The sequence below is a fragment of the Salvia hispanica genome, chromosome 3 (assembly GCF_023119035.1).
Source record: "Salvia hispanica cultivar TCC Black 2014 chromosome 3, UniMelb_Shisp_WGS_1.0, whole genome shotgun sequence".
NCBI lineage: Eukaryota > Viridiplantae > Streptophyta > Magnoliopsida > Lamiales > Lamiaceae > Salvia > Salvia hispanica.
The window spans coordinates 54,109,615-54,131,522 of NC_062967.1; the positions used below are offsets into that span (position 1 = coordinate 54,109,615).

A 21,908-nucleotide genomic window follows, 5' to 3' on the forward strand; every position below is an offset into this window, starting at 1 on the left:
TTCCACTAACTCACTTCAATCACATTTTATTATAAAACCAATATAAAAAAAAATGGGTCTCACGTTCCACTAACTTTTCCAACCATTTTTTTCTTTACATTTCTTAAAACTCGTGCCCACAATAAGAGTGACAATTATTGTAGGACGGAGATAATAACAAATAGTTAAAGTGAAGAAATGGTAAAGTAAGAAAGATAATAACGTAAAAAAAGACTTTTCTCAACATTATTCTCTATCTTATTTTATCATTTCTCCATTTTAACTACCCGTTCGTTCTATAGTAATGAGGGCGTTTCTTTTCGGCACGGAGATTAAGAAAAATTGTATTAGGTGAGTTAAGTAAATGAATAATAAAGTGGAAAATGAAAAAGTAGAGAGATGAAAAGAGAAAAAAGTAAGAGAGCGTAAAGTAGGGGTGGAAAAATATGTTGACTTTTACTAAAAAAGGAAATGACTCTATTACTATGGAACGTACTAAAATGACAAATTGACTCTATTACTATAGAACCAATGGAGTATTTATTATAATTTTTTATAAAACGAGTGTGCAAAAATGATCGGGACTCCTAATAGCAGACAAGAGAGTACTGAGGAATGTGAACATAAATATATATTTAAAGGGTTTAGCTAAATGGATATAGTCGTTCAATGTCATTGAAATTAATTAGAGCAGTGTGTGTTGCACTGTGTGAATAAATTCATAAAAAAGTACTCTCGTGCATTTTTCTCTTTCTTATAGTACTCCATTATACTCCCTATGTTTCACATTAATGGAGTCATTTTAATAGAGTCATTTTTCTTTTTAGTAAAAATTAACACATTTTTCCACACCTATTTTACTCTTTTTTACTTTTTTCTCTCTTCATCTCTCTACTTTTTTCATTTTCCACTTTATTCTTCTTTTACTTAACTTATCTAATAAAATTTTTCTTAGTCTCTGTGCCAAAAAAAAATGTCTCCATTACTATGGAATGGAGAAAATATAATCTTTATTAATTTAATAGATAACTTTCTTATATCAATGTATTACCAGTTAAATACGGCCATGTCAAGGCTGTAAAACACATCCTCAAAGAAGGAAGAGGAAAATAAAGGCTGTAAAACACATCCTAAGGCTGTAATACTACTTCTTTTTTGTAGCATAATTAATAAATGATATAATTTAAAGAATCGTACGAGATTTTATGAGATGTTATTTTATGTATTGAAAAGATAAAAAAAATATTATATACATACTAATTTAAGAGAAATTTTTTTTTTTAAATATAATATGGAACAAATGAAAAGAGCACGGAGGAAGTACTCTGCATGCATGTAAAAAAAGATATAGATAAATGGAATGGGAAGTTCTAAGAAAGAGAAAACACGTGGCATTACATGAGTGCAGAAAAATAGTGGATATTAATGTCGTGTCTAGAAAGAAAGAGTTTTTATAAAGTGCAGATGTACCTGAAATGTGTAAACTTAAAGACCAAGTATTTTTTTTAGGGACGCAAATTACATAGTTCACTCTTTTGGATAAATTATTGGTAAAAACAACAATGATTTTGGTCTATATTTTCTCTTAATTAGAATTTTAAAAGGAAGAGTAAAGATAAATTAATAAATATTATGTATACAAAATGCCCTCAAATTTTAAATCGGTTTTTATGTAAATCGGTTATCTCATTAACTATTACTTCCTCTGTCCGCGAATAGTAGTCCTGTTTTTCTATTTTAGTCCGTCCGCGAATAAGAGTTGCGGTTCATTTTTACCTTCTATTAACTCATTTCACTCATATTTTATTTAAAATTAATATATACAAGTGTGACATCTATTCCACTAACTTTTTTCCACCGACTTTTCTTAACATTTCTTAAAATCCGTGCCGTCTATAAATGAGACTCCTAATGGCGAACGAAAGGAGTATTTCAATACTATATTACCCTTTCATTATATTTGTAAAGTCAAATCCCTATTAAATTACAAGAATTATATTTGGTATGAAACTATAAACAATCATGGTAATTAAAACGTCCCATTCTTTAGGCAATTCATGAATTGAATTTCTTCACTCATAAAATTTTTATCTAACTAATATTATCAATTATAATTTGGAACTAATAACGTGAAATTTCTTAAATTTATATCTAACTATTATCATTTTACTATAAAAAATACTATTTTCTACATTATTATCTCTCTTACTTTAATTTTCTCGCTTTAATTTTCTCGCTTTAACTATTTTATATTATTTTTCCAAAATGAATGTGAAAAAGAAGCGTCTTGCTTATCTAGGGACGGAGGGAATATCTAATTTTGTTTCATATTTTTTGCATGAAGATGTAGAATATAAAAAGATTCACTTAACTATCATTAATTAATTGGGTGATATTAATAATAAAATTTAAGTTTATTGTACATATAGCCATTTTTATAATTTAATTTAGAGTAACTATTATCAATTTAACTGTTATAATTATTTATAATTTTAAAATTTGTGTGAAGTTGTAAAGTATACAAGGAAATCAATGTATAATGATCAACAATTAGTTGGGTGATAACATTGAGAAATTATATATATACACGTGTAGTTTATAACTAAAAATTAGTTAATAATAAATATTTGAACGAGAATTACTATTATCAATTTAATTTAATTTTTAATATTATTCTATGTTATATCTAATTTCGTTTGAAGATTTTACATGGAGATGTGTACTTACTAGGAAATTGACTTACATTTAGTTAAATGATAATATTAAGTGAGTAACTATATATTCATGTAGTATTTTTATAAGTTATAATCAATAATTATTTAAAAAAATTACCGAATGAAAATTTTAAATTTTGATTTATATTTTATTTGTACTATATATCGTATCTAATTTATTTTTAGATTTTGTGTGAAGATGTAGAGTATTACAAAGAAATCGACTTAATAAGCATCAATTATTTGAGTGATAGTACTAACAAATAAAGTACTCGTGTGTGTATATATATATATATATATATATATATATATATATATATATATAGTTATTTTTTAGTTTACAATCTTAAGAATTAGTTAATAATAAAATAATTAGATATAGATGACTTATCAATTTATTTTAATTTTCACTATATAGCATATCTAGTTAGTGTAGAGTATAAAGTGAAATCAACTTAATGATCATTAGTTTTGGGTTGTCATCGATCGACTTAATCAAATTGGCATTGACAAAATAGGTACTGCTAAATAATAGATGTAGTCTTTTTTGTAATTTACAATCATAAGATTTTTTAAAAATAAAAATAATTAGACACATATGATTATTATTATCAACTTATTTTAATTTTTTACTATTATGTATCATATCTAATTTCGTTTCATGATTTTTGCATGGAGATGTAGAGTATACAATTTTTAATAATCATCAATTAGTTGTATGATATTAGCAATGAGAAATTAAATATATATACATGTAGTCATTTTTATAAATTATAATCTTAAGATTTATTTAAAAATAAAATAATTGGTTTTTTCACTATCATGGAGTATATCATGTTTTAGTCCATTTCATAATTTTTGTGTGAAGAAGATGCAGAATATACAATTAAATCGAATTAATGATCATCAATTACTCGTGTGATACGCACTGAGAAATTAAATATATACACATGTAGTCATTTTTGTAATTTACAATATTAAGATTTACGGAAAAATAAAATAATTTGACGCAAATGACTATTATCACTTTAATTTATTTTTCACTATTATATTTAATATTTAATTTTGTTTCATGATTTTTACGTGAAAAATAGCATATGGAATGAAATCTACTTAATGTCCATCAACTAATTAGGTGATACTAATACAAAGAAATTAGTAGTAGTATATATACATGTATTCATTTTTATAATTTATAATCTTACGATTTATTTAAAAATAAAATAACTGAAAAGTTACTGGATATAAATAATTATTACTCATTTTAACTTATTTTTAACTATTATATTATATACTCTCTAGTTTTGTTTCATAATATTTGATTGGAGATATAGAGTACATCTAAATCGATTAACAATCATAATTAGTTAGTTGGGGATAGCACTGAGAAAAATATATATATATATATATATATATATATATATATATATATATGCATGTAGTCAATACAATTTATAAGCATAATAATTATTTAATAATAAAATAATTAATTTTTACTAGTATTATGTAACATATTTAATTTTGTTTTATAAAATATAAAGATAATGAGGAAATTGCCTTATATTGAATTAATAAATACTTAAAAAGGCCGTGTATATTAGTAAATGGAAGCAAAAATTTAATGTTGTTGCCTACATCATTCATGTAAATTAAGCAATTATATTAATCTCTAGGTATAATGAGGAAGACATAATAAATCTTTTCCTAAATCACTACATATTCAATTTAGAAACTTATACTTTCTTTAATGGTCATGTAAGGGTAAATATGTAATGTATCAAATTCATAAATCATTATTAATTTATTACAATATAAAATACATAAAACATCCTATTTTGTGCATAGTTAATTTATCATTGCCGTAAAAGGAAATGCAATCGTTGGTGATAACATAATTAAGATCTTGTATATTGGATCTCCTAATCATTTCTTCCGTTTACTATTCCTTTTAATTTTTAAAATGCAAATGAAAATTTTTAAAGAGAAAAATAAGTGGGAAATAGTCCTTTTTTTAAATTTATGTGATGAATGAGATATTTAAAAAAATAATAAAATAAGCTAAGGGATGCCCGAGTCAACCCACTACACCAGAAGCCCCACGGGACGAAAGACCCACAATGGCATCCCTTAACCATCCCATCTTGGCGACTCCGAGCTGGTTAAGAGATGTCGTTGCTAATGCTCTAAAAATGCGAAAGGGTATTTTACCGATTTTCATAATCGTGGCTTTTTCAAAAATTCTCTTTGTATGATTACAAATTTACGGAGAATCAATCTTGGAATGCTACATTCCATGTTTCCAACTAAAACAACACGCATAATAGAACAAACGACAAACATAAACCAATGTGGTATAATAGCAAACCATAGAGTAATATCTTGTTGAAAAAAAATTGGCCTAATTTAACATCAAACTGTAGCTGCTATAATTTCCATGACCTGAAAGAATTACGGCTGTAAATTATGACTATACAGAATGGTGAAAACAAGAACATCTAGAAAAAAAATCCAAATTTCTACTCGCATATGGCTGCAAATTCCACTTCTATCATACTATGAGGTTCTGATTCATACAAGTTTTTACCATCCACACGACGCTTCCATTTTCGTCGTCTAGTATTCTATGTATTGTATAGCCGGTGGGTTTGTTTCCGCAGTCTCGACACCTGCAAGTTTTGATCAATGATGAGGTTGATCTAATCCTAGAGATGACTATTTGATCAATGATTTGCTACCTTTAACTTCGCAAGCCTCAACTTCTCGCCATTCTTGGACGAGGGCGCAGCAGCAGCACATCACATGCGACAGAAAATCATCAACTAAGCCTCCCTGCAGATATAAAAAAAAGTGCATCTACTTTTGTGAACATAGGCGATTTTATGAATTTTCAGTTCAACATGTCGATAAGCCAATTTCACACAAACTACCGGCAAATTTTTTTTAAAATATATATAAAAAAATATATTGGTGATGCTTATGCCCCCTCCTCCTGCAGCTCAAAGTCTTTGTTATCTAATGTTCGGGAATCTTCTCCCTACTTTATAATCGGATCTAAGTGTTGAATTGTTCAGGCACGGTAAAAAAAAATCGCGATGCTAGGCAAGAGAGAAGTTACCTTGATGTTGAGTATTTTGCGGAGTTTCCTTCTGATGCAACAAGTGTAGCAGCAGCATGACAATATTAAAGAATACGCCAACAGGTCGTTGCATGTCTCTGCAGCAGCTGCAGATCAAAAGCATTATATTACGCAAAGGCGGGAACTGAAACTAACAATTCATGTAAGCAGTTATTGGTGAGAGTAAGATTGGAAGATTGGTCAGCTCAATTGGTTAGAGGTGTAATCGAGTGAAGCTGAGTCGCGTAGTGTTAAGTTGAAGCTTTACTCGTGTATTTCGGAATCGTGCTCAAGTTTTATTTATGGAATACTTATTCTTCTTATTTTATTATAAACATAAAACTACTAGATATTTAATATATTTGCTACAGTTTAGAATACTAAAAGAGTATAACAGATCGATACAAGCAACTTACATATGTGTCTATTAGCTGCCACTGAAGCAATTCTCGACAGTGTGCCACAAGGAAAAAATAAGGTTTTCATGCCTGCAGATTCCAAAAGCTAACTTAGCATACATATGAGAAGAATGAACACATACCTCTCTAGTGGATTTTTTTTTTCAGCGAAGATACGAAAAGGCAATATTTAAGCAAAACAAATAGCATAATGAAAGAGCACCAAACGTCTCGTCTTGTGTTGTCAACTGAGCTACACCACAAAATATACCAAGTAACAACACACTACAAATTTACAAAGTGGTTTTCAGGAGAGGTACTAAGAAAATAAGAATCACCCCATCGCATTTCTGAAATTATGATAATTTTGAAAAAATGTGATAAATGCATAGTTTCCTAAAAATTCCAGACCTTCATTCATCCAATTACTTTATCATATTTCAATTGCAATGCACTAAATTTATGATTCTGTACGGATTTGGCAATGAGCAAAAGCAAAACACATGCGACTACCACAAGCGGAAGAGGAGTAACATACAAAGAAGAGGTTCTGAACAGCAACCGAGTAAATCCGAATGCCATTCGCCAGGTGAACCTTTATATGACAGCAACTCATGTGTTGAGGAAACGGAAGATGCGTTCCTGTAAAACAGGAACAGACATATGGGTAAAATTATCGAACTTTCATATATAACAACTTGCTGAAATGCAAATTAAGGTCTTAGCTGAAGAATATGACTGCTGGTTTATGGCTAAAGATTAGGGAATAGTATATGCCAATATCCATCGTGATACTTGCATCTCATATTGCTAAACTAATCGCTGATACTATTTATGAAAAACACATTAATGAACTAGGCAAAGAGATAATTACAGACATCAAATGAGAATTCAATTTTGTCAGGACAGAAAAGCAACCTTGAAGGTGGTGGATTTCTGCTGTTATTAGAGTAACTACGTTTCTTCTCACTGTTGACATCCGAATGAGCCTTCTCCACCTTCGATTCTTTCTCAAGCGAACTTTTTTCTTGCAAATAAGTTGCTGCAACGGTTTCAGTAACTTCTAGCAGATGCTGGATCACTTCACACTGGCCAACGTCCAAATTAGCTTGTGAATGTTGCAGTTCTACTTGGAGCTTCTGGTTTTCCTTTCGTATGGCCTCATCAATGGCCATATTTGGGTAGGAACAAGAAAGGGTTTTCTTCAAAACAATGGCATCGTGTTGTGATTGGCCGCGTTTGAGAATCACATTTTGCACCTTCCTGTCCTCTTCGTCAAGTGTATACTCATGTTGGTCCATTTCGATCATTTCAACCCGTTCCTATAAGCATAAGAAATTGAACACAGGCCACATCAACCAAATAACATTTATTAGATCAAATAGGCATCAAATGCCATCAATCAAAGATTAAATTGTCCCATTATGATAATATAGAGACATCCTGCCTAAATAACGTCAACCACTCATCGCTATTGGTGTTATTTGCTCCAAGTTTTTACTATTCAGTCAATAGAACTTTACAGTCAAGTCCAAATGCAATGCACTACCCAAATAAAAGGGTCGTTAAGTCTTCCTAACTAAAGAAAAATGCTAATATTGACATAGCAAGCAAAGTAGTAGTAGAAGCGAATCGTATTTTATTTGTAAATAGTAGTAAGCTACTTTCACTCCTTTGAGCTGATTAACTGCTGCCAGATACTTTTAAGTACAATAATACATGTCTTTGTTGTATAAGCTATCCTAATAAATAATGTTGGGAAGGCATCTGTTTCTCAAAGTGACATCTCAACCATAACCAACTGTTGGATTTCCAAATGCAGCAGAAAGTTTGGTAAAGAGTCGGACCATAACCAAAGACAGTGAAATAAAACTGATCTATCACTATCAAAGATTTGTACATGGCACCAGCACACAGCAAGATTAAAAAAGAAAATGGACCAAACCATGTACTAGGTAATTCCCAAAAATCACCCATCAAAGGTTTTTACGCCACATTATCACCAAAGATTACTCACCAAACACACAACACATAAATTTCAGCCTTTTTTGACAGAAGCATAAAATGTAGCATAAAATCCAGACAATAACAACATAGAAACAATCATAAACACTGATCAAATAATCAATGGACAACTCATATGAAAAAAGGAAAGTGGTACCCGAACACGAGCATTATCAACGAGGGTAATGAGGGGTATGATCTTCAAATATTGATCAATCTCATTCTGAGCCTTCCTGAACTGATAGACAATGTTCCATCCCATAGCCAGCAGATAGAAGTAACTCCTATCCTGGCAACTGTTAACCAAAATGTAGGACCTCCTCAATGCATCCTCGAGCTGCTCCAACGGCTCTCGAGTTTCCGGATACCTCTTCATCTCCGAAATCTTGAGACACTCCAGCAAGTTCCCGATCAGCTTGAGATGCCGAGCAAATTGCCTGCAGTTCTGCTTGTGCATTCTTGCTGTGTTGGCAGCCTTCACTATCATTCCAATCAGCTTCACCGCATCGAATCCGGCTAGTTGGGCTAGGTTTGCTATCGCCCCAAAATGCTCCCATGAAGACATTCTTGGTAATGACACACTTCAAAAGACTCTGTGCAATAATAATCAAGCCCAAGAATCACTGGAATTTTCAGCTTTTTTACCTCAAACTCTCAAGAATTCAATTGTATTTCATCTGAATTTACTCCCCGTTGGTAAAAATCATATCTTTATGCAGCTTCCACTAAACAATCTTGATTCTGGCTGCAACAACACCCAAAAAAGAGGCAATTTAGACAACAATTTCCAAGACACATTCTCAACTCAAGCATTGAAGAAGAAATGACAAAATCCATTCCCCACAATGTGGCTTTATTTTCTCTTACAAAAGAAAAAAAAGGCCAAAAAAACAAACAAAAGCTGCAAAATGAAGAATGTTTGACTCAATCCCTTTAATTAACTGAAATCAAAAACTAAAAAACTCACCTTTAAAGATCCAACAGAAATTCCGGAGCATTGTGAGTCAGAGGAAAAAGAAGCAAGAGAAGTGAAAACAGAGCAGAGATATATAATGGGCGTCATTGTATTCATACACATGCAATTAGTGTCATTGAATTGAAATTGACGGTCACGGCTGCGGTGTTGCTTGTCGGGAAGCAGGTTGGTATGAATGTATTTTCTTTTTATGTTTTCCGATAATAAATACTCCAGTTAGTGTATCATAATCAGCATTAAATGAGGATATTAATCATGATAGGGACAAAGCTCATTTTTAGGTTGCATTCCAATATTTTTCATCCACTCATTAATATAGACAAAAACTAATGAGGTCAAAGAATCAAAATTAATAAGGTCGTAAGGTATAAAAGAGAACAAAATTATTTTATTAAGGATTAATCTATGCAGCCATAATATAACTGGCCACAAAACGATATTTTCATAGAAACGGAGTATACAGAAAAATAACGGTAATAACTTAATTGTGTCATTAATCGTAAATATAAATAATTTTTAATAATATTAATAAGTAAAAATGAAACTAATAATAAATGAAAGAAATGAAAAGGTCATACAAATAAAAATGTCAATAAAAAAGGAGTAGTGATAAACGTACATAATTGTACGTACATAACCGAACGTTTTTGAACATTTTACATTAAAAATCATTTTATAAACATTAATTGATTTAAAATAAATTTCATACTGATCATTTTGCAACACTCTAAGAAAGATTTAAAATTTTTACTTAAATATTTTGTATATTTAATAAAATATATATTTTCTACTAAATATTGTATATTAATTCAAATCATAGTCGAAATCATGCTACGATTCGACATAAAATTTCTATATCACTTCTTTGTTATTGCTATATATAATACAATAAATAACAAAACTAATTTTTAATTAAATTCACTTAAATTTAAAAAAATTTAAAATATTATGTACATTTATCTTTTCCCATAAATAAAGATTCACACCTCCACTACAAGTGTATATTTAATTGTATGATTTTAATCTAGTGTCACAATTTATAATTATTATCAAATTAATAATGAATAACTATATGCTAATGTACAGCAATTCAATCACTAAATTATGATATCTTAGGTAATTACAATTTATCAATAAATTTTAGGATAAATATGTAGTTATACATCTTAATATTATTAAATATCATAAGTATAATATAGTACTGTCATAGTTTTTGAACATCAATTGAATTCAAATATAATGTATAATCTAAATAAATAAAATAAAATTAAAAATAAAAATATTATAAATAAAATACAAAGTATAAAAATAAAAACAATAAAATGGACCTAAAATATTTGATGTGTTTAGGTGAATTGCTTACATTGAATCACTATAAAATAGTACATCAATGTTTTGTTATTATATTAATTTAATTGCTAATCATATTTTGTTATTATATTAATTTAATGGCTAATCATAACGTGGCTGCTTTTGTTATTATATTAAATTAATAGGAGTATTGGTATATGAGACTCATGTACAATACATTGATTTTAGCGAAAGTGCCAATTGTTTATATAAATATTTCGAAAGTGTAGTGAATACTCATTTTTGAGTATTTTACTATCAGTGAAAGTATCTCCAATTGTTTATATAAATGTTAAAATAGTGATTTTACTCCAACAAATTACATTAAATTCAAATTCACAAAAATTAACTATTTACTTTTATAGGGTAGTGATAAAATGCAAACTTATATATTATACAGACTCAAAAACTCCTCAACACAGCTTCAACGTCGTTTCAATACAATATCAACACAGTGTAAAATTTCAAGATTTTAATGTCAACATAGTATCTACACAATATCAACACAACATTAATCATTGACTACCGTTGAAATTCTGTTGACATTTTCCTGTTGATACTTTTTTGTGATCTGTTGACATTTTTTAATGGTAGAGATCATAGTTTTGAGTCTGTACAATATTTAAAGTTTTCATTTGATCATATTCCTACTTTTATAAATCTTATCTATAGCCATACTTTTTATAAATTACACATTAACCATACAATACTTTACAAATAACTCATACGGAGTATAAATTAAATAATATATTAAAATTTAATTATTAATATACTGATATATTATTAAATTTATGCTATTATTTACTAAAAAAAATTACACAGCCTGAAATTCAAGTACATTAAAAATACTAGAGTTGAAATTTTTTGACACGATATGAAAATCCAACTCGAATATGCACGAAGTTAGGGTAACCGCAATGCGGCCCAAAACAGGCTCGGTCACGTCCCGGCGGGATGAGCTGGCGTTGCAGGTGTCTCGTCTCGCCGGTTAGCTAGCGAGGGAGGGGAGGGGAGGGGAGACTGGCGAGCCAGCGCCCCCACCCTCGCCCCACACGTGGCACCCTGATGTAGGTGCGTGACGCCCACTCGTCGACCCGCTAGTGGGCGTCGTGTTTCTGCGATTGTTTTATTTTGTTTAAAAAAGGGTTCGAAAAATACAAAAATAATTAAAAATAAAAAATTAGAAAAAAAAGTAGCCTATTTTTTTTACCGTTTTTTGCAATTTTCTCATTTTTTAATATTCCCACAATCACCTAAAAATATCCCATTTTTCACATCAGTTTTCTCACATCAAACACACTCTACATCCTATTTCTCTCATTTTTCTCCACATCTCATTGTCCAAAAATGCTGGGTTAAGAAAGTGAAGGTGGTAGGGACAACGAGAAAACAGCCGGAGATTGAGGAAAGGAACGAGGCGTATCACGGCAAGCGAACCCCGCTTTATTACCCATGTTCTACGCGGCCATTATGGCCCGACACTTCTCGTATGATGCCTTTCCAATTAAGTGCACATATCCAAGCACTAAAGTTTCTTAGGGTTGAATTGGGATTACCGCCAATGCTGTCGAAATAGTAGTTTTTAAGGATTAGCAATGTGTAATTTTTAAATTTGTAGAATTTAATTATGTAATTTTTAACTATGCAAATTGTTTTTAGGATTTAAATTTGTAATTTTTGGGTTTTTTTAATTCATGTATGTTAAAGGGAAATGTTTTTTTATTTAGTTTTATTTTTTATTTAAATTAGAAACTGCAAAATTAAAAAAAAAAATCCACATCCCCAAAAATACTAGTCTATTTTACTAATTTTCAAAAACTAGCCGTTTTTTACTCTGTGAACCCGACGGGTAGATATGTGTGGGGTCTTGCTTAATGGACATTCCAGTCCAACATCTCTCACCTGGTTGAATGGGTGAGATCTAAGCTCCTACCCAGCTGGGTCACATCCCCGCTCTCTCTATGCCTTCCTCTGACAGATGATAGATGCGACGGCGTTTCACTCGACGGAGTGACACCTTCTAGCCAAATTGACACCTCTCTTATCTCTATCTTTCTTACTTAAGAAAACCATATCTATGCCTTGGAACTTATTGAGTTTTGCACATTCTCCTTCCGTATTGTTTTGGACGAGGACGAGTAAACTATAATACAATGGACGTGTCATGGATTTCGCTCCGACTTAAATCCTTTAGCGAGTCCGACAGATGATGTGTTTTGCATGTATTGAATTGGGGACATTTTTTAAATTAGCTTAAAATTATGGACATAGAATAGTATCGGCACAAAAAGGTTTACTAGTGCTTAAACCATACAACTATTCTAAACTTTATCCGTCTCACTCAAGAAGATCACATTCTTGAATGACTTATAAATTTAGGTAGAGTAGTTTAAGTGTGATAAAATAAAATGAAAAAAAGTGATTGAATATTTTAATGAGGAGTTGGAAAAGAGAAATTTAATTTTAAATATAAAAAGTGAACATATTAAGTGATACAAACCAAGAAGAAAGAGTGGTTATAGTGAATGAAAAGGAGAGGGTGTAGATATTTAAGATGGCAAAAACTACTATGAACTTTGCGTGGGGAGCCAATTTTCCAGAAATCGATGAGATGACAAATTTGTTTCAGCAAGGCACGTCGGAATGTTAATCCATCGGTCTTATTATCAAACAACATAGTTTCGAACTCTTTCCCACAATCATATCCCCGTATCAATCTTTGTCATGCTATGCAAATCTAATTATCACCATCAAGTGAGTATATCTCTGAAACTTTTAGATAATGGGTAACCTCAAATCCCACACCTAGGCGTGTTCAGTTTACGTATCATAGAATTAAATATGTAGTGTGTTTGGTTCATGAGATTCGATCCCACAACTCAATCATAGATGGATAATCATGAGATAAATAGTCATAGCTAATCCTCTATGACTAAAATAATCTCACAACTGAATCTTAGATTATACTATTATTGTAGTATTATTTTATCTAGGAAACCGAACATCATCCTAAAAGATCGCTAGAAGGTGCAACTTTTTTGTGAGAGACGCTTACAAAATTTTCACCTATCGATTTTGGTAAGTAACGGGATTTTTCCAATACCCTCTCATACAATGAAGGAAGCTTAAGGTTAGGGCAGTTGGGCCTAGTTTCTTTTAGGATTGGTGATCATTGTTGGGGATTGTCTTTGTGTTTAATAATGTATCATGTATGGCTTCACTACCACACTAGGAGTAAATAAATGAATACAATAATTGGAGGAATAGTATAAAACCAGATTAAGGACATGAAGTTGAAAATCATGGATACTTTCATTTTAAAAAATGATTATCATTAAAAGTAAGTCATTTTAATGTGTATAGTTATTGGTTCATCTTCACGTCATTTATTATTGCCATTGGACAAGTCAAGTCATTTTTAATTTGCTAGAATTTGTCGTCACGTTGGAAATTGACACCTTTCAAATGTTCATGGCATTTTTTCAACTTAAAAGTTTATGAGAAAATCAACATGTAGGACGGATATGATGTATTAGACTCTAATAACACTCTATATAAATGGTAAATATTTGATTTTGTTTTATATAAGGTGATTGCAAAATAAAATGTGACTTTAAGTTCCATGTGCAATTTTTCCGATTTTTTATGTGAGACATTTAGACTAAAATTATAAGGTTGTGTTTTTTGGCAAATACCTAAAGTTAAGATATTTTGATAAAATGCTAAAATGTGTAGATAAAAATCAATATTTATCATTAATTATTTAATTTTGAAGGTCGATGGTTTAGTAGTATTATGGCTCGTTTGATAAGAAAGACGGTATATAAGAAGATTTGCAAAGTAAAATAAGAAATGCGGGCTTCGTGTCAAGATAAACTCAGATAAGAGTTTTTTCGTTGTTGTTTGGTAGAAAATAAATGATGCTTTTGCATATTCCTGGATAAAATACACTAACCATGATACAGGACAAATTCTGGAGTACAAATTCGTCTGCAGGAAAAAAGATTTTGCATATGAGGCACTAATACATTTTGGGACATACCAAAAAAAGGAATATGGGATTAATTTGATGTGAGGAAGTAGTTGATTTGTTCATCTATGCAGCTCATAACAATTCACAATTGTGACTAAAGGAGATTGTCATTGTTTGCTTTTCTTTTCATGAGTCCATTTCTCTTCTCTTGTAAACCACCCAAGAAGAAATAATGACTCTATTACTACTCCTAATGCAAAAGGAAACACAGTTAAAAAACATTGCCACTTAAAATAAATCATTTCAGACTGTGAAAGACAATACAAATGAATATTAATAAATTCAACATGGGTGAAAGATTATTCTGGTGTCAAGTTGCTCGTTTTTTCCTGTTCACAATCACATAGTGCCTATTTTACATGATAATAGAGAAAATGAGAGACCTGAAGTCACATGAAATGGTACTATGCCAAGCTAATATAAGTTGCTCGAGGCTTGAAAGAAAAGCATGGTTACGAAATGGATTATATTTGTACTCGATCTGATTGATAGCTTTCTGTCCTTGTCAAAACTACTTCTATCTCCCTATTATAGAACAAATAAGTATCACGAATTGGGCAGACCATATACTAACATATTAAAGCACACAAAAGCAAACACCTACAAACTCAAGTCTCCAAGGGATAGCTCCTGTTTGGTGGGCCAATGGCCTTCTTTGGCCCCCAAAATGCTAAACCCAACATCTTAATTTGGGATGCGCCTTCCAGAAAAACAAGACAATTAGATATGCAATATAACAAGCAGAAAAAACCTAAACACTAAGGCCCTACTTGGTATAGTGGAATGGAATGGTGATTCAAAAGAGAATGGTTATTCCTAAGAGCAAAATATACCAAGCAAAGCAAAGGAAATAAGGAATGGAATTAGTCTATATGATGTTGAAAGAAATCAACAAAAGACAAGAGCATATATTTATATAACATCAATTAGAGGTCATAGTTTAGTCAACACAGAAACACCTTGAGGTACATACATACTCCCTCCGTCCCACACTCTTACCGGACGGAGGGAGCAGTAAACTTTTTTCGATGGGAAAAACAGTCTGCACTTTGCATACAGACCAAGATATGCATTCTTCCATCTTTATATCAGCAACATGATTAATTGATTATTCTGATAAATTAGAGCTTCAACCTTTTCCACCGAGTCAAAATTACTTTTTTCATCCTAAAAGATGCAACTTATATGTTCCCCTCATTCTTAATTTACAAACTACAACTGACAATTTTATGTTTTAGGAACAAAATCAAGATTGTCGGAGTTAAGAATTAAGGGAAGGGAAGGAAAGAAGGATGGAAAGAAGTAGGAAATGGGAGCAACTTACGGCCCAGAAATGGAGGAGAAACAGCCATGGCAGTTGGCATTTTATTTTACTTATTTAATTTAATTTAATTTAATTCAAATTCTAAAAAAATACTACCTCCGTCCTGAAAGTTACACAGTTTACCATTTCGGTCCGTCCCTAAAAGTTTGACACACTTCACTTTTTTAGTATTTTTTGGTAGTGGACCTCATATTCCACTAATTCATTCCTACTCACATTTTATTACTATAAAACTAATAGGAGTACTTTAAAAGTAGAACTCACATCCCACCAACTTTTTTAACTCACTTTCCATAACATTTCTTAAAACCCGTGCCGGGTCTAAGTGTGTCAATATTTGGGGGATGGAGGTAGCAGTAGAAAATACACCATTTATGTTTTCACCCAAAGTTTAATAAAATTATCGATGTATTTTTAGGTACAAGCCGTTAATATTTACGATTCTTATTATATATAGCGTGTCCCTGTCTACCATCCTAATTAAATTTAGTTTCTTTTACATATTTAATTTTAAAATAATAAAAAAAATTACTTTTGCTTAGGGAAAAAATTAATTACTTAAGCTCATTATAATTGTATTACGAAAAAAATCATACTATACTATAAAATTTTGTTTAGAAATTTTACTTGCGTATCTTATTTCTTTTTCCTTTATTAATCTGTTTATCGACATTCTACTTTTACGCAAATTGACAATGCCATATTTTTTTGTTATTGTTCACTAGTCATTTGCCCTCTAGTCTACCACTCAATATCAATATGCAATAATGTGTCTTTATTTGCTATTGGTATTAAAAAATAAAAATACAAATAAAAACATAAATAAAAATAAAAATAAAAATAAAAAATAAAAAGAAAAAGAAAAAACCAAGGGAAGAATATGAAGAACAACGTCAAAAAAGTCATCTTGCCAGACACTATTATTTCATGCAAACTTATATGAAATCTACTCAGTATAAATTTTCATCAGAGTATTTTTTTAATACTATTACTTAAAAAATCCTCATAATTTTATGTAAATGTATTATAATAGTAAAAATGATATGAAAATTTTATAATACAGTTAATATAACGTGAAATATTTGAATTAAAATGTCGTTATTGTTTAATTAAAAAACTAGTAATAAATAATATTTGTAAATTCGAACGCATGGATTAATCGTACCTATAAATACACAAAAAGATAAGTTTAAATTTGGTGTTAACATGACCATTTCTCCTGTCAGTTATATGATTATATCTTCGACCTCATGAGAGTTCCACCCTTACTATGCTTCAGCAACAAATCATTTTAAACAATAGGACTGAGAGAGTATTTGATTAAAAAAAATTATTTTCGATGGTATATTAATATATAGTATTTATTTTTATAATGTATTTTTCCATAAAACGATTGAAATAAACATTTAATTTTCTTTTCATAATAGTCCTTTTACATACTTCCTCCGTTTCATAAAAATATAGGCAATTGATATGGCATGGGAATTAAGATAAAATTGATAAAATAAGAGAGAGGAGGTGAATGGCAGTTAAAGTAGTATTAGTGAATAATGAGACCCACATTGTTAGAAGTGTTTAATGAAGATATAAGTTTTAAATAAGTTGATGCATAGCGGTAATAAACTGGGATAACTTTCCAAAATTGGAATGCACATATTTTGGTGAGATTGACGAAAATGAAAAGTGCATATATTTTTATGTGACGGAGGAGGAGTATATAAGAAATATATTTTTGTTTTTATAAAACTAATACTCCTACTATAAAAGTAATACTCATATGGGGAGTGTTAGGGTACCACCACCTCTTAAAATAACACCATACCACCATCCCTAGCCAATCATTTGTATACGTGGACGAATAATAAGCTGCCACGTGGCAAAAAAAAAATTCTGAAAAAGACGGCCAGCAATATTTTGTACACTATACAACAATTTTTCTTGGCCATCAATATCCAACACGCTATACATCAATCTAACTGTGTAGCATTTATAATATTGCTGTGTAGCGTTTATAATATTGTTGTATAAGTGTTATGGTGTCATTTTAAGAGGGGTTGTCATTTTAACACAAACCAGACTCATATTCCACTATCTCTTTACACTCACTTTCCTTCACATTTTTTAAAAATCATGCCGAACTCAAATCATACTCCTAAAATGGGACCGAGGGATTAGTTTTCATAATGCCCCATTTTGATTTTCGCATATTAGTTGGAAAAATGACAATATACCCATTTTTATGATTTTTTTTTCTTTGAGATATTTATTTGTTACTACTACTTTCAGAAAAAAACATATCCACTTTAATTGCCATTCGTAACTACAACTATTTGATAAGCAAATCATTTTCGTTGGAAAGGTCATTTTTATTACATTATGAAATCGTCACTGGCATATTTGATTGTTTCACTCTCACTTTTCTATATACTGATTCAATAATTTGCCATATAATCAAACGCAAACTTTGTATAAACTCCAAACTATAATTTAGACTATCAGAAAATGTCAATAAATAATAAAATATTATCAATAGAAAATATCAATATAGTATCAATCGTTGATGTCGTGTTGACATTGTGTTAATATCAAAATCTTAAAATTTTACAGTATAGTATTGTATTGATACTTGTATGAACAATTTGAAATTTGTACAAAGAATTTGTCATTTTATGACTTAAATATTTTCTAGTACTACGTAATTATATATAATGCCTGATACACTATTTTCTTATTCAACTTTTGAAAATAAATGAATATTTTATTCACTGAAGTTGTTGGTTTCCCATTTCTCGAAAACCAGCGGATCACGTCACTCAGAATTTGTGGCTCGAACGATTGATCTTCTTCATCATCCTTTCTATTTTCGTTAAGACAGCAAAGTTTTGAGGTTTGTTTTCTTCGACTACCTTTTTGTTTCTAGCTTCAAACTCGAATTTGTAGCAATATTTTGGTTGTTATGATAATGATGCTTCTTTGTCTTGAAAATGCTTGAATATCATTGTTGGAATAATTGAATGAACAATTTCATAAAAGCTCTCTATGATAATTAACCGAGAACGACAGAGAATGAGCATATTTGTAGAGCGGAAGCGTACCTTGATCCATCTAGAATTGAACGGTGGAATTGCTTTGCAGCGGCTATGTATCTTCCAAACGATCAGAGACATTTTTCGCAATAGTCTGCCGAGAGAATACAGAGATATCGAATGTTCTTCTGACGTCTGGGGACCATAACCCTAGCTTATATTTATATTAAATATAAACCCATTTATTTTCTATTCGGTCCCTCATCAAATAGAAAATCACAAAATGGTATCTACACTTATTTCCATAACAAATAAATACACTTTAAGCCCAAACTTTAATCTTTATTGGATCACTTTAATTGGGCGTTTCGATACATTAAACACACAAATCAAGCTCTGAAAAGATAAGTGTATTCAATACAACATATGACACAAGTCTCACGATCCTTTATTTTGAGATATAACCAAAACACTTGTGTCATAAACTAACCAAATTTTCATTATTTAATTTTCTTAGTCCCTTTTGATTCAACATGTAAAGCTTCTAAATATGAAGTAACACAATCGAGCATACAAAGATTGTCATATGCACTTAGGAAACAGTGCCCACAATACTAGAATTATTTGAAGGAAGAAGTTTACTATTTCTGAATGAACACGAGAATCCAAATTTATCCAAAGCAGAAATAGAAACCAAATTTTGTCTAAGAGACAATACAATAAAGTATCCTTCAAAACCGAAAAATTCCAGTCTTTAATAACAATCTACAATGCCCAATAGTCTATACTTCCACCCATTTGTCTTATCCCACATAGATGTATCTTTCACCATCAATTGATTTTCGGTAGCTCAGACAGCCTTGCATTGATAACCTTATGTGAGTAGTAGCACCAGAAACTACCCACCAAAATATCATTAGGGAGTGAAGCCAAATTAACTTCAGAACAGAACAAAACAAGAATTGTAACTTCTTTTGCACGCCATGTGTGATATTTACAATTCTTTTTTATATCCATATTTACCACAAAAGAAACAACTATCATTATCCTTTGTTGTTACTTTTGTGATTAATCCGCATCCATAGCAGCATTCTCAATATACTTTTTCTTAACGCCCTTTACTTTATTTCTTGATATACTGACCAAATGTGCAACACCAAATGCACAAACAATTCTTTAGAATTCAAGCTTAAGTGAAGCAACGTGAGACATTTTCATAATGTGCACCCTTATATTTCCCTTGCCCTTATATACTTTATTGAGATCAAGCATGCTTGTCTCATCCTTAGTGTTTTTCGCAAAACATTCCTTAATTTGGCAAGGTATTCATTGGCCTTAGTGATATACTCAGATGCAGTGCCTCGAAAGGCTTCTAGGATGCTAAACCCAATGATCATTAGACTTACACGTTTCTAGTATTCCTACTTCTCGTAGTTTCTTCTTTGATGAGAAGTACTACCGTCCGTAGAAGAAGTAGGTTGCTCAATCCTTAACGCGTAATCCAGATCCATGCAACCCAGAGCAATCAAAATATAATCTTCGCAATCCTTAAAATTTGACCCATTCATCACTGACATATTGTTCATGTTGGAAAAAACTGCAGAAGCATACGTCATAATTGAACAGAGAACAAAACCAAATAAATTGTCATGCTCACATCATAACATTCAAATAAAATGGTAACATCTCGAGGTACCGGCACAACATTCATATCAAGTCTTTGGACAGTAATACGAACTTGTAAGTGGTAACCTCTTTGTAGTGATCAAGCGCTGACAATAAGATCATGTCAAACAATGTCCACCTTTGGGCATCACAATTACTTACACGAAAACTGGATAAGTGTCACCCATTTATCACCACAGGTATATGTGTATCTCGTGCCAAATATTAATCTTCCTTTGGGCCGACTAATATCCGCATTAAAATACACACATACATCACCGTCCTAACATTCGCAATAAAGAAGTCTAGACATGAGAGGTTACTTTTGCAACGTCTTGCTTCGTCTAATCTACTTTAAACATTAGTAAAAAATTATGAGGTACTGAGCACAAAATTCACATCAAGTCTTTTGACAGTAATGCGAACTTGCAAGTGGCAACCTCCTTATAGTGATCAAATACTGACAATAAAATCATGTCAAATAGTGTCCACCTTTGGGCATCACACTACTTACACGAAAACTGGATAATTATCACGTATTTATCACCAAAGGTATGTGTGTATCTCGTGCCAAATATTAATCTTTCTTTGGGCCGACTAATATTCGCATTAAAATACACACCTCAATAAAGGAACATGAGATGCACCAAAATTATTGAATTTAAAACTTTAATTGAATTCTCAAAATAATTCTTAATTCCCAATTAATTAGTCAATTAATTGAGAGACTTTATGAGAATTAAATAATTTTAATTCCTTAACGTAAAAGATAACGTGCAAAAGAAAATGCACAATCAATTGAATCATTTATTCACATATTCCATATAACGTATGCATATATTTTTGCCGATAGGAAATTCACCAACACCACCAATACATATATACCACCATACACATATGCAGAAACAATTTTCCACAAAATTTCCATATAGTTGATGAAAAACAATCCTCAATCAATCATCCAAATAGCCAGACAATTAATTTGCAGTTAAACGGGCATAATAGTCTCAGTAAGCATGCTGAATCAATTTCATAAGATGCAAAAGTATCACAAGATAAGAATTGAGACCTCGATTCCTGGAATGCGAGCATAAACATAACCAATATATTTGAATTTGGAAACAATTATATCAACTTGGATACCATCAACACGTCAATAATTAAATCCAATATCTTTGAACTTTGTAAAACATTCACCACAATGAAATCCCCATGCATACAGACACGAGGGAATTCAATTCTGTAACCAAATTTCATTCCATATATATGTAGCGGCGCAATAAGATAACTAAATTAAACTAGTACCATGATTGAAATGATCTTA

General features: G+C 30.9%; 1 protein-coding gene across 2 annotated transcripts; it reads right to left on the reverse strand.

Annotated features, from left to right (window-relative positions):
- Positions 1-5,047: 5,047 nt before the first annotated feature.
- Positions 5,048-9,346, reverse strand: LOC125211858 (protein MID1-COMPLEMENTING ACTIVITY 1). Of its 2 annotated transcripts, none has more exons than XM_048111802.1 (8): positions 9,178-9,346; positions 8,368-8,951; positions 7,125-7,528; positions 6,745-6,848; positions 6,225-6,296; positions 5,809-5,915; positions 5,429-5,522; positions 5,048-5,359 (listed from the first exon to the last, which is right to left on the reverse strand). In XM_048111802.1, exons 2-8 carry the CDS (start codon positions 8,773-8,775, stop codon positions 5,307-5,309), a joined length of 1,242 nt encoding a protein of 413 aa, XP_047967759.1. In that variant the 5' UTR covers positions 8,776-8,951; positions 9,178-9,346; the 3' UTR covers positions 5,048-5,306. The 2 variants fall into 2 exon arrangements, with proteins under 2 accessions (XP_047967759.1, XP_047967758.1); XM_048111801.1 differs by having other exon boundaries at positions 8,368-8,955.
- Between the last annotated feature and the right edge of the window lie 12,562 nt (positions 9,347-21,908).